A 14009-nucleotide genomic window follows, 5' to 3' on the forward strand; every position below is an offset into this window, starting at 1 on the left:
AAATATGGCCATAAATGATTGTGAGTCTCATCTGGCTTTGGTGGATACAAAAAGTTTCTCCTGTGATGTCATACCAAAACTTTAATATCGGGAAGATGGAAGTTTGATTGGTGAAAATATGCTCAAGAGATGAATAGACATCCTTATTGTTCTGTAGTGCAGTTGGCTTGGTGTGTCGGTGATCTCAGTCAATGGAACTAGTTAGAGCTTGTATTTTTAAAGGTGGTTTTCAAAACGCTGCCATAAAAATGTTCAGTGGACGTGAGGCACTGACTCGCCACGCTGCAACATCACCATAAGCTGAGGGCTTATGGATATCTTGGAAGTAGAATGAGTCTGTAATTAACTTTCTGAATTGTTTCAAGGTCCTCGTAGCAAGGCTTCAGGGTTGTTTCCACCAGTTGTATCTGAGCCATGAGACAGCTTCAAACCCTCGACCAGCACTCAGGTCCATGGTGTTTGACCACTGGAAGAGTGTTACTTTAAAACTCAGAATTTGCCTTTGTCAGCATGTCCCTTCCTCTCTGTGTTTTCCTCACAGAAGACCTCTTTCTCAGAATTAAAAGTTGGGTCCAGTTGTCCTCTTTATTTTTCATTTCTTTTTTATTTCGGGGGAGAAGTGACCCCATTTTGAAATATATTTGTTTGGTGAGAGTGTTTCATTGTTTGAGGATTTGGAAAAGATCCCTTTTTTTTTTGTTTCCTGAGTCTTGAGGCCCAGTTATTAAAAATGAGGTTGTGGCCTCTTCGATACAGGCTTTTTTTTTTTGAGGGAAGTCAGGCTGACAAAGCCCCTTGATATGAAATGTTGAGAGCTGTTGGTTTTCGTGGGTTTAAGCTAGAGTTGGTGGCATTCACTGCCTTGTAGGATGGGTCCTGTGTTGCCTCTCATCAAGGTCTAACTTCCACTTAAAATTTTATTTTTAGCTCTTGGAAGAAGTACGGCTGGAAAATCCAAATATTACAATGATGTCTCAGGTTTTATTCACCAAATTGAAACTGGCTGGATAGATAGAAAATTTCACAAGGACAATGGTGCATTTCTTTTCTTGGTCCTCAAAAAAACATATTGAAAGTCACCACCATATGCCTGAAAAGTTTCACCGCAAAGTTAAGGGGAACTCAGATGCTTTGGGGCAGGAGGGATTCCTGGTCAATGGGTTCTCTGTCAAAATGGAAAGGCTGACTGAATCACTGGGCAGGTTTATAGCTACCTTTGAAGAAGGGAGGAAAGTTTTTATTCATGATCTGTGTTTTTTCAAGACTGTGATAGTTTCAGTGGGGTTACTCCTTCAATGCAGGCCCTGTCAGTTTAAATCTGAGTTCTCCCCACATTTTTCCTTCCTTCCTCAGCCTCTTTTCATACAAAACCAGTTAAACTGCCCCTGTGTGGTGGCTGGTAGGCCTGGCTGAGAACATTTCCATCCCAGTAAAAGAAAAGGCGGTGCTGAACTGAAGCCATGGCTTCAGGTCGTTTGGGCTTGTACTGGTTGATGCGCGGCTCCATCAAGCAGGCTCAGCTGTTAGCAGGGTGATTTGTACTGCTTGTGGAAGAGACAACCTGATTGATGCTGTTAAAGTATTTGGAAGCTGTAATACTGTACGTGGGTGGGTTCCTCCTGCTCCAGGCAACAGGAAGGCTGAGCCTGCTGTGCCCTTTGGTCTTTCCACTGCCATATGTGCAGTACACCCTGGTTTGCCTCCTCAGCTTTGCAGTGTCTCAAGAGCAGCATACATGCACACGCACGGGGCACGCGGATAAAATTAGCAGTGAGGTCACAGCGGATGGATTGGTTAACACTTTGTACACTGCAGTACCTTAACACTATATTTGTGTAATGTTGCTCTTTTCTGTGTTTCCAGATAACCAAGTTGAAAATTGACAGCAACCCTTTTGCTAAAGGATTCCGTGACTCTTCCAGACTCACTGATATTGAGAGGTAATGGGGACTTTCTGTTTACTTTCCATGCAGATAAGATAAAGAGAAGAGAGAGTTTGTAGGAAAAGCATCCTTTCAACTCCTGAGAACCTGTGCATTTTAACGTTATCTTACTGCATATAGTAAGACTCCTCCACATCCTTTAAAAATTCTTATAAACTTTATGAAGAAAGAGCTGTTTTGAGTTTTGACATCTGTTCCAGTTGGGGCCGATATATTTGTCTTCCTCAGGGGGTTTCTTGAAGGGGGAAGAGGGTCAGTTTTACAACTTCAGAATGAAAAGCTTTTTTCTTATCATGCCATTTAATCCGGTTGAGGGCTGTGAATTGGGCCAATGGGAAACAAGGGTAGTGGTCCTGTGAAAAATGTCTTTACAGCTCCCCACTGCTCAACATAGTGGAAAAGAGAGATGATAGCTCCCAAAATTTGCTTCAGCAGTCCCAGACGCTGAATTGGCAATTACTGCCATCAGGATGACTCCCATAACTCCCACTCTAACAACAAAGATGCCATTTTTGTTTCACCAAAGTTGTATTACAAGCTGCATCAGGGGAAAGCTTTATCTGGAAACTGTTTTGTGTGTGTACAGCGCGTTAGAAGCAACTGTGCCATAGGGACAGAAGCATTAACCCACAGCTGAGTTAGGAAATAAACTTCAATCTCTTGGTAGCTTTCCAGCACGCCACATTTTTATCATATCGTGTCAAATATCTTGGCAAATGAAGCAAATTAAGCTGCCTTTGTCCTTTAAGCTGGAAGAGAACTCGATGGAGATGGATATAGCACATCCAATTTTTCCAATGAGCATTTTCCTACACAATAATGAAAGAAAGTTTGGAGAGGCCAAGCCTCTCCAGGCTCCTATGTGGGGATATCCAGATGCATCTGTGAATCATTTTTCACAGGTGCATACAGAGGACAAACGGCTCAATGGAGTCATAGCCACAGAGCTAGAGAAAGCCTTCACAGCAGCTCAAAAGTACATCTATCTAAGCAGGCCCATGGATGGGAAATAGTGGTATCCTTTACACCTTACTAGTGACTGGATCATTAGTGATCTGTTGAGTAAAGGGGTAAAAAACCAGTAATTTGGGGAAAGAAAGCTTGTAGGCTGCAGTGCACACTAGCAAAGTTGTTGAAAATTGTTTCTTAAGTGAAAGCCTTCATTGAAAATGAAAACAAACAGAAAAAAAGGACAAATTTAACAAAAATAGCATAGTCGACTGTATTAACAGAATAGTGAGGTAAACAACATCCAAAGCTCAGGTTTGTATGCAATAAGTAGTCAAGGGAGGACCTGTTGGAAGAGGTTTCCTTGTTTTACAGACAGGAGACATCTAACAACACAGCTTTGCAAGGGCGGAAAGAGTCTGAACAGATAAGCTGGGAGAAAAACTTAGTTACCGCTGTGCGGATGAACCGACTATCGTGGTGCTGGATATGAAGGGAATTTTTCCGGAGGACATCTTATTATAACAGCACATGGCATGGAGTCAGAAATGCTGAGCATAAGCTGCAGTGCCCTTTTGTTTATTGATAAGTGTAAGAATAGAGCCTGAGACAGGCAGCCAAGCCCAGGCACAAACGTTGCCATGAAAGATAAGGCAGACAAATGTGAAGCCTACAATAAATACAAGAAACAGAATGTGAAAACTATTAAACTTACATTAAAACTCTGGATTTGAGAGCCCAAGTTTGGGTCAGGTCTGATTTTGACTTAAATTAGAAAGCTTAGCCCTGATTGCTATTACAATAGTATTTAAAAATACAAAACCTGCTGCACAACACATCAAGTCACGAGATAGTAAAAGTGTAACATGCAAGTGGGCTGGTAAGAGACCGTTTGGGAACTGCCAAAGTTATACAAATGGTCCAGAAATATGAAGGGGTTTATTTGGTTCTGGCATTAAAATATTCAGGCAGATGAGGACACCATTCTCTAAGTGCCTACTGGTTCTATATATTTCATCTTAGCACCAGAAAAATTGCTTAAAGAAATCTGAAAAAAAGCAAAGGAAATAGCAAAGTGAGATATGACAACAGGAGGAATTTCTTTCTTGATGTCCATTGCAACATGAATTGCAAATAGATGAATGTTGAATAGTACAGCATGACTCTTGCTCAGTCTAGTTGTAAACTATAAGATCACTGCTGGAGAAAAATACTTATTTGCTAGGGAAGACTACGAAGGCCAAATGGACTCTTGCACAGCTCTTGAAAATTGAGTAGTTATCTAGGAACTGTGAAAATACTTTCCCTGCACTGCTCCCTAAGCAGGCGTGCACGCAGCACGTGCATGTGTAATCTACAGTGTGGTGTGGTGATCCTAATGGCCTCCCGTAAAGCATCCCGTGATGTTGGGGCCAAGGCAGCACTCATTTATCCTGAGTTCCAGCTTTTCCAAATGACCTAAGTAGTGTGAAAGCGTACAGAGCTTTGTATTTCATTTCCAGGTATTTAAGCCTGCTTTTTCCTAAACAGCCTTTGGGGAGGGAAACAAATCAGATCAATTGATCTTTAGAGACCTAAAGAAATTAAATTAGTCTGGAGTCAGTTACTGCACTAAACCATCCAGTAATTGGATTGCTTCTTGTAACTGATTGAAAACAGCCTCTATCTGTAACAATATAGGGAGCTTTTCTTTATAGTAGATCTGAGAGAAAAACACATCTTTTTATGACATGATGACAGAAATTGCACTTTTTTAACCTAATTGAATATGATTTTATAAATATGTGACTTTAACGATTTCAGGCTTCCCATTCTAGATTTACGATCCTTATGTAAGAAATTCAAGCTGAAAATGCCTTTAGGATTAAAGCTGTGGGCATTGTACGTGTTGTAGCTGAAACAATATATATAAAGATAGTGAAATTTGCACAACAGTAGAGGAGGAAGGCAACAGCAAAACTTTTGAAATGCCCTGCGTTTTCTTTTGTTCCTGTCTAAATACCATAGAATGGTTTCCTTGTCCTCATAGCTATATGCAAGCCTTTTAACTATTGAAAAAATCTTGGGTGAGTTTGGTATATACCGAATTTTTAGTAGGATGCAAGGTTCCTTTCACAATTACCCCTTTCCCTTCATTACTTGCGGTAATCTGTTTATAGCAATGGGGCAGACTTTATCTGGAGCTACTGTGATTTAGATAAGTTTCTGACGCACCTTTTGATCTTTTTACATGGTATTTACATCTCCTCTACTATAAAAAGGCTCCCATAGTGGTTGTGAACGAAAAAATTGAACAATTAACAGCAATTACCAGAACATGGAGCTTAGCATACTGTGGTGTTGACTATGGGATGCCAAATGCAGTAATGAGGCATTTCTGCTGAAGAAAAAACTGCCAAAGGCATAAAGGATGCAGAGGAAGAACCCAACACATGAATTTTTTTAATCTTGAGTCTGAATTTATCTTTTGAGTTGTTGTGAAGAATTAGCCTGCTAAAAATAAACAGATAAATAAATCCATCATAATTATACATACCATTCAAAAAAGTCAGTGAAAAAGGTGATAATTTCAAGAGCAGGAGCCAAGTATGTGATAGGCACGTTCAGGGTGTGGATTTTTAACTATTAAGGAGAGAGTTAAGTGAGTATACCCATCTGCACAAGTCCAATAATGCTTCTGGGATACTTCACGAGGAAATACGGAAAAGTATGGTTGCACGCCCAAGTCATTTTTAGGCAGAGAAAGGAAGGATGGGGGGATGGGGAAGTAAGAGAGCAGCATCCCAACTGGATTTGCATGGTAATAAAGTTCCAGATTTTCCCCTGAGGAGCTTCATCTCTGAGATGTGGAAATACATCATGCTGGTTTATAAGGCTGTAAACAAAGTTCATGCTAATGCCTGGATGTGGGTACTTCCCTGCTGAAGTATCAGTCAAAGTCACATGCTCGGTGATGGGCTGTGCGCAGCCGTCCTCTCTCCCATCCCTTCCCTGCTCACCCCACAGAAAATTCCTGCTGCCTACTGTTGGTCTAGAAGAACTTCCTGGACTCTTGAAAGTCCCCTACCAACAGCCAGAAATATATCCATGCTCTATGACCTAGCCACACATCCATGGTTAAGTAGGGCTCTGTCATAGTTCTCCAACAAGTCAAACTCCCAGCTGATCTTTCATTCTCAGCTAGTTGTCAGTCTGTGAATGTCAGCAACCAGCCATGAGATATCATCTGTTGCAGTGCTAGGTTTAGTTTAGCAAGCCTCAACCCTGCCAGAGAGCTCAGTGGGGCTGCTTAGGGCAGGGCAGCCATTCTGCCCTCCTGTAGGCCTTTCCAGATGGCCCCGCACTCTTGCTCTGGCTAGCTGGGCTCTGCAGCACGGTAACAGTAAAGGAGGCAGAGAAGGGACCCTCATGGCAGCCCAAGAGGACTTTCATTGTTACCTCTTCTCCAGGTGGTTCCCTGAGGCAGAGAGACCTGGTGATCCCAGCGCAGAGGGGTTTTCTCAGGGGCCAGGGCGATACATGGGCGGAGTTGGGGTACAGGAACCAATAGGGAGAGCCTGAGGGGGTGGCCAGGGCTGGGGGGGGGAAATACAGCGTCACAATGATCTCTGATGTTCAGGTTCAGAGAAGAGAAGGAGTCCTGAATTTAGGGAGAAATACCAGGGACTCTGGTGCCTAAATGCCTGTTATCTAGTGCCATTTCAGATGTTGCTGAGGTTAGTCCAGCCTTCAGCTTCTGCTTCAGATGGGTGGGTGGATTGTCTGTATTTTCTGTGCCGTCCCTTCCAGAACGCTGCAGGTGGCTTGGATGCCTTAGCAAATCTTGAAAGCACTACCTGCCTATGTTTAAACACCTGAATTATTCCTGTCAAATCTGGTTCCTCTGACTCTGCTTGTTGTTAGCCAGGCAACTGTGCCTTTTCACCCAGCAGAAAGCCCCCTGTGCCAGCTAAAACCTCTTTAGCTCCCAAGTTTTTAAGCACTCATACTTTGGCTCATTTTCACTTAGGTTTTCTGTTATCTAGCTTCTTACTTGTGCAAAATGGTATAAAAATATTATTCTAGTTGTTTCCACCCACCTCATGCAGATGTAGTGTGTGCATAAGAGGAGGGAATGATGTCAAATTAGGTCTATGGTTTCCACCCCAGAGGAAGTTTTCCAGGGACTTTCCCCAGTCACAGTTTCAAGCACAGTAGTGCTCTGTCCTCACCTCTTATGCTGTGCCTACAGTCAGAAATGGTTGCTCCACTGAGTGAAGTGGAGCTCCACGGGGCTGGCTATGTAATATTGTTTTCTCATTTTCATTTGCAGTTGAGAGAAGTAGGGTGAGTATATTCATGCCCCTTCTTCATAAATGTCATTACTTTTCCCATGCCATGGCTTCAGCCAGGCTTTGTCACATCCATGCATATTACAGCTCTTCTACAACTGCTGGATTTTTACTGGGAGGGTGGCAGTAAATATCATTGTGGAGGTACACTTTTTTTTCTACAGTCATCAAACCCCAGATTTTTCATAATTTAAGACTAATTTCCCTTCTTTTTTGTATATATTCTTGCAGTAATGCATCCATCCAACAGTTGCCCGGTAGTTTTGACTTTGTGTGAAAGTGTTTTGAGGCTATGGATTAGCTTTTGGGCCAGGTCACGTGAGCCACTGTAGTCTGTAGGTCTTGTTTTGTCCCTGGTTGGTTCAGATTTAATCTAAGCAGTGGAACAGAACTACTTTGTTCTGCTCAATGATTTGGTCCATACCATGGACCATCCATAACCTGAATTATGTTCCTATGGTCAGCCTCTAATATTCATCTACCAGTGTAAGAGCAGGTATACGTAGAAAAGGAATATGTCTGTATGTTTGTGCCTATGCAAAATAGCAAATAAAAGCCACAGGAATGGAAAGATTGAGTGATATCTGGACAGTGGTTCTGACAGCATAAGTTGTTCACTCACAGCTGCTGTTACAGAAATGTATTTGTTCTTCCTGCTATGTCGTTCTGGTTTTTTGGGAGGTGAGTGGTTTTTGTTGGTTTTTTGAGGGGAGTTTTGTTCATTGGTTGTTTTTTTTGTTTGGGTTTAGATTTTTTTTTTTACAGACTTGTTTTTAGCACTTGTGTCTTGGACAAATTAGTCATCTTTTCCCTTAAAAAAAAGTTCTACTACAGTGCGACTTCCGACAAGTTTATTTTTGTGCCTTCTCAGCCCATTTATTCCATCTGTCTTCACCTCACCTCACTTCTGACGTCTTCTGTTATCTGGGCTTTCTTCCAAACATACTAACTGGCAGCTACAAAAAAAGGAAACCTTTGAAATGCAGAACTAAAGAAGTCATTCAGGCTGCAAACTGATAATTCATACACTTTATATCCTGTTCTGTATTTTTCTTTGTGTTGGACTGAATGGCCAAGCAAAACACGATTGTCAGTTTTACTATTTTATTATTTTCCTTCTTTTTTTTTTTTTTTTTTAATCAACATTGCCTTTCCTTGCAAAGAAAAAGAAAAAAAAATAGAAAAAAGCAAACCCCATGACATCAGGAACAGGGAGCAGATTCTGGGGATATCCTTACCTTTCTGCATACCTAGCACTTGGATAGCAAGGGGTAAAAAAAAAGAGGTTAATACTAAGAGACTGTTCAGCTCTGCTCTGAAATTTTTACCTCTTGGAGCCATTCCTGAAACAGTAACTTACGCAGAAGACACAAGTTCAGAGTGCCTGGCTCAGCCATCTGCTCTTTTTCACTGCAGTTTGACTTTAGCATGTTGTCTTCAAACAAGCTTGAACCTGGCTCCCACTGGAAGGGATGGCTGCCCCCCACATCAGACTTCATCCTCTTTGTAGCCATGGTATAGATCTAAGATAGATACTGGATGCCCTGGTTCCAGCCAGCTAGTTCTGAATCAGCTTTTCTGACACTTTCACCAACACTAAATATATTCTCTTAAGCATTCTTGTCCCAAAGGGAGAAGGTAGGCTTTCCATGTCCTTTTTCTTTCTGCCAAATTTAGAACCAGGGTTGTGGTGATCACCAGGCTGCTATGCATGCACAGCTGACGTAGGGTAATAGCAAAAGGAGGAGAAAAAATTACACCAGAGATGCCTGCTCCCACCTACAAAGAAGCTCTGTTCTTTCATCTTGATTAAAGATCCTGCTCAGGGTAATCTGGGACTTTATCATCTCCTGAGAGAATTTCTATAATCTGGGTTGACAGCAAAAGAAAGTGAGCATCCTCTCACAGAGCCTCAGCTACTTACCAAGCCAGGTCTATTTTCTGCCCTCTCCTAGTTCAAATCCATGGCAAACTTGGGTTTGGTCTGTAAAGTGTTAGTGAATCATTTGTCAGTTACATCAGGGTTTTCCTATCTTCTTTTGGTCCTCTGAGGCTACTCTGTACATACAGGGCACTGTTAACTAAACAAAGCCAAAGACTCAGCTTGGAGCTGCACGACACAAAGCATCCCTAGCTGGAAGTTTTGGAATCAGTTGCCAGCAGAGGCAAGAGTGAAATGTTTAATCAAGAGGTTAGAACCTGCAGAATAGCAAGATGTTCCCTGTGTACCCTAAACCCTTTCTGATTGATGAGTTCTCTCAGCCTTTTGCATGATTTGATTTCAGGTTCAAATTTTGCTGTTTTATTTCTTTGACAAAGGAGAGAAGTGCTTCATTCATAATAAGGTTTATTGACAGGGGTGGGCTCAAAGTGTGCTTCTGCTGGAATGCAGATTATTGTGATCAGCCTGCGCTCCTTTTCCTATTATCTCTCTTCACATTTGTCCTTCCTCAGCCTGTCCTCTGTGGGTGTGCTTGCCAATACGAGCTTAGTTTTTTCCTTTCCATTTGGCATGTGGATCCTTTTTCTCAAGCAGCTTCAGTCCCTAACTTGCTCTTCTCCAGCCTGTCATCTCCTACTATTATCCAGCTGTACATATTGCACAGCTTAATCACAGTTATATATTGTATGTATGTGTGTGCTTTCCCCCCTCCTCTGGGTATTTGCAAGATATCTGTGAGGTGAAGAACAGTGTGGAAGACTTGAAACTTGTTGCTAGACCACACAAAAATATTTGACAGAAAGAAGACATCTTTCCTTTATTCCATTGGCAGTTTTTGATCTCTCAGAACAAAGTTTGATGCTAATTTCCTGCTAATAGAAGAAACTGTGGAGTTCTAAGACACATTTAAAGGTAAAAATTGTTAGGTCCCCATATTAGATAACGAGTCTCTGATCACAAACAAAGAAACAGAAGTTGAGTATTGAGTAAGTGGAAGTCACTTGGTTCTTCAGAGAGTTTACTGTGGAACAGTGCTGAAAAATACGCAAAACAGCTTTAAAAACCACACCATACTCTTCACTTGCTATTTTTTGAAATTGATCATGGAATCATAAAGTGGAAAATATTGATTTGTCATTCAGTAATTTATAAAATTATTTCCATAAATCCTTTGAACCACATTGAGATATCTGATGTTGCATACAGAACTATAAAGCCAGAGGTAATAATGTCTTTCCCTTTTAGTAGTGTTATCATAATATTTTGAGACTTGAAAAAAATGTATTGTATTAATCATCTCTCCAGGGAATCATATTTGGGATAACCTAAAGAGTTCATACTTCCATAAAGAGAATTTCCAGAAAGATTTTGAGATTCAAGTCCTCTTGTACCCAGTGGAAAAAAGGGTATAAGAAGGAATCTGTTCCAGATTGCCATCTTTGTTCCTGCATTCTGAACTTGATTTCACAGGCACTTAAGTCTTGTTGTTAAAGTTCTGCTTCCTCCTGCATATCTGCATTGGAGTAAGTCTTAAGGCACTTCTGTCTTTAAATGGTGGAGGAGTTTAGTCTCCTCTTTCCAACCTATGTGGGAAACTCCAAATGTTTTCATAGGTTAAATGAGTTGCAACTCTGTCTTCCCTATCAAGACTCAAAGTGATGTTCTCTGAGGATGGAATATTGCAGCATGGTGCAGAGGCCACCACCCCTTTCCTTTTTGAAACACAAAGGGAAGGAAAGAAATCTAAATGCGGACTTCTGCTCTTGTTTTTCTAAGTGGAAGAAAGTGCTTGGAGGATAACTCAGAGACAAGCTTTATGAGTGGAGAAAATACACTGCATTTTTTCCTCTGTTTCCTTTTGCACACTTAGATGCACACAGCCTTTTGCATTTTGTAGGTCTGTTTGGAGGTTTATATGCAGCATGTGTTGTATGTGGAAAGAGGAGGGGCCACCCCACCTGAAGAATGTGGCGGCAGGTGCCTAAATTCTGGTGTGAATCCTGCACTCATGATGAGAATCACAGCCTCAACCTCTAAAATGAAAATTCACTAGGTGTTTTGTGATTATAGCATAAACAACCAATGTGGTTAGTCAAGACAAGCCCATACAGTTTTGAATCTTGAATCTCAGCTGCACAAAAGGAACTGTTTCTGTGAGATTAGTTGCTTTCTCTGATCCAAGTTTCCACATTAGACCATTCCCTCTGCCATAAAAACCTTTGCCTCTTGTGCTGATGAATGAGATTAATCTTCCAAAACCTTTTGCATACTATCTGCAACACTACATCGTAAAATAAATAAATAAACCCACCACATAGTTCCCTGGTTTCAAACTTTGCAGATTCAGGGTTCACTAAGAAGTCATCTCTCTTTTTCCTTTAAAAGAAGACAACCATATAGAATAATAGAGTTCTCTGTCTAGCATACAAACCCATCTGGAAAGAATTTAGTCTGCAATAATTGTGGGCATTTGATTTAGCTTTAAATCCCTGTAGGTAATTCAAATGTAAATTTATTGGGGTGAGTTTATCCCCAAGCTGCCATTGGATCCAACGTTTGAGAGGTGAAATTGGCCCACTGTGCTAAAACTAGAGCCTGCATTGTTTCTGTTGCATCAGGATATTATTACATGCTGTAATCTCTGTTGTTATAAGCAGACCCTTACTTGAAATAAAGTCAATAGAGACAATACAGACAATCACCTGTATCAAATTTATTTTTCAGACCTTTATAGACTAATAATTCTGTGATTATGAATATGTTTATATACCAATATTTAAATCACTCAGACAACACTGGTCTAATTTGTTATTCTGCTATGCTCTACTTATATGAAATAGTCCTTTTTGTCAAGTAAAATTCTTCGCATTTCACATTCTGCTTCAGAAGAAAGCCTAATGTTTCAAGAGGCATTCAGCACATAATGTAAACAATGCCATCTGTCTTTTTCTTTGGAAAATCTTCTTCGAGATAGCCCTGATATGCCTACTGTTTTCAATCACTTAAAAGGCAGTAATCCAATTATATTATCCTCTATGTAGGAACTGCCATTGCTTTCAGTCCACTTCCAATCCTGACACAAGTAAATCACTTTGATAAGATCCTCTTTTTATTTTTTTTTTTTTTCTGAGGACACTAGCATAAGTAATGATGCCAGTGATAGACCAAGGACAAAATGACCATAATGGACTTTCTGTAGGAAAGGAAAACATGTGCCATTGTGATTTATCATGTTACTTGAAAAATATTTTTCCTTGGAATTTCTGCAGCAGACATATTCTCTAAGCGAAGGGCATTCGCAAGTATGAATAGACAAATGGTAAATTCGGACAAAAGCTTCATCAAGCAGCATATTTAAACGACTATTGCTACTTAGACTTTTTAAACAGGAACAGAAGGTCAAAGCCATTTTGGAAATGTGCCTAGGTCATTTTCATCTTTGGTATAATGCCACCTACTTACATGGAAATGCTCTGGGAATGTGTAAGGTTGGATCTTCCTTACAAACTACTAAGGCTTATCATGCAGATATGCCTTCCTTCTATTTAAAAATGGTTTGGGTGACTTCAGTGCTTTGTGCTACCAGCAAGGCAGGGGCCTGTCAGGCACGTCTAACCTCCCAGAATAGATGTGGCATGAGATCGGTAGTATCTGTAGACTTCCTGCTACAAACTGCCCTCGACTCCCAGTGCTGAGAGAGCATGGTCAGAGCTGAGCTGTCTCTGGACACACCTGTCTTTGCCCCTGCTTCCAGAAAAAGGGGAGAGGAAATGAGGTGGTCATGTGTGATGCAAAAGCTTGTTTGAAAGGAGCTGGACCACAGGTGTCTCTTTGAACCCAGACTCATCACTCAGCAAAAATAACTGCAGAGTTTGCATTTTCAAATTTATGAAGAGTGCTGGTCTTACATTCACTGCCTGAGACCACATCCAGGAAACGCAGTAGGAAGTTGACTCTACTTTGCTGGAGAAGCTGGTGAGAGATGATCAGCAATATTAAAAAAACGCAGGCCAAATCTGGCATTTCCAATGTCATGCTATGAGGTAAGTCTTTTGTTAAGAAATTTTCAAGAATCTGTGTGAGAAAGCTGTGATCTGGACAGGAAAAGGCATTGTATTTACCTAAATGAATTAGAATTGTGTTTAGGGTGGTATTGATACACTAGGTTGTTTCCTTTTACAGAGAAAGTGTGGAGAGCCTTATCCAAAAGCATTCCTATGCCCGATCCCCCATTCGGACCTACGGAGGAGAAGATGATCTTGGCGATGACAGCCAGGCAACACAAAACAGAGGTAGGAAAACATGCTCATGATGTAAAGTGTTGTGACCCAGTTATGCTTGAGAAAAGCAGGACCACAGGCAGTACTGTGGTACTCTAAAATATTTCTCTGGTGTGTCTCTCTGCCATGAAGTCCTATAATGAAGAAGAGTACTTGTTACCTTTTGGCTCTTTGGGATATCTGATACGCCCATGGCACTGGTGTGGGTGGTTCAATTCAGGAGGCAGTTCTAGAGACAACCATATAGTCTTTGCCATCAGAAGAGAATTAGTTCTGCTTCCTCTTCAAAATGTCTGCAAACCAGACAACTTCATTACTGTGGTGCTGAGAACAAATTAACACTCCCCATCTCTTGGCAGGATTTTCTAGCTGGGATCCACACCATTTGTAAAGTACCATGTAGATGTGCCACTTGCTGCCTCTCCAGCCTTCTGTGAACAGAGGACTTAGTTCATCTTATTTCATCTTCAACTTACCTCATCTTCAACCAGCCTGTGGTTAACCCATTTTGCCTTCTCAGGAAGAAAACTTGGCAGCGCCCTGAAAAATTGATGTTTAACTGTTG

At 41.1% G+C, this 14009-nt stretch overlaps 1 protein-coding gene across 3 annotated transcripts in view; it reads left to right on the forward strand.

Moving 5' to 3' along the window:
- The window catches only part of TBX20 (T-box 20), a 42152-nt gene that overhangs the window by 18669 nt on the left and 9474 nt on the right, over positions 1 to 14009 (forward strand). For 2 of the 3 annotated variants that reach the window (XM_017734458.1, XM_008633866.2), the window contains exons 6-7: positions 1864 to 1940; positions 13347 to 13456. In XM_017734458.1, coding sequence (XP_017589947.1) covers positions 1864 to 1940; positions 13347 to 13456 — 187 coding nt within the window. Of the gene's footprint in view, positions 1 to 1863; positions 1941 to 13346; positions 13457 to 13803; positions 13994 to 14009 lie in introns of those variants that run through there. The other variant, XM_017734459.1, reaches the window with a different exon arrangement.

The sequence above is a fragment of the Corvus brachyrhynchos genome, unplaced genomic scaffold, assembly GCF_000691975.1.
Source record: "Corvus brachyrhynchos isolate BGI_N302 unplaced genomic scaffold, ASM69197v1 scaffold94, whole genome shotgun sequence".
In the NCBI taxonomy this organism is placed as follows: domain Eukaryota; kingdom Metazoa; phylum Chordata; class Aves; order Passeriformes; family Corvidae; genus Corvus; species Corvus brachyrhynchos.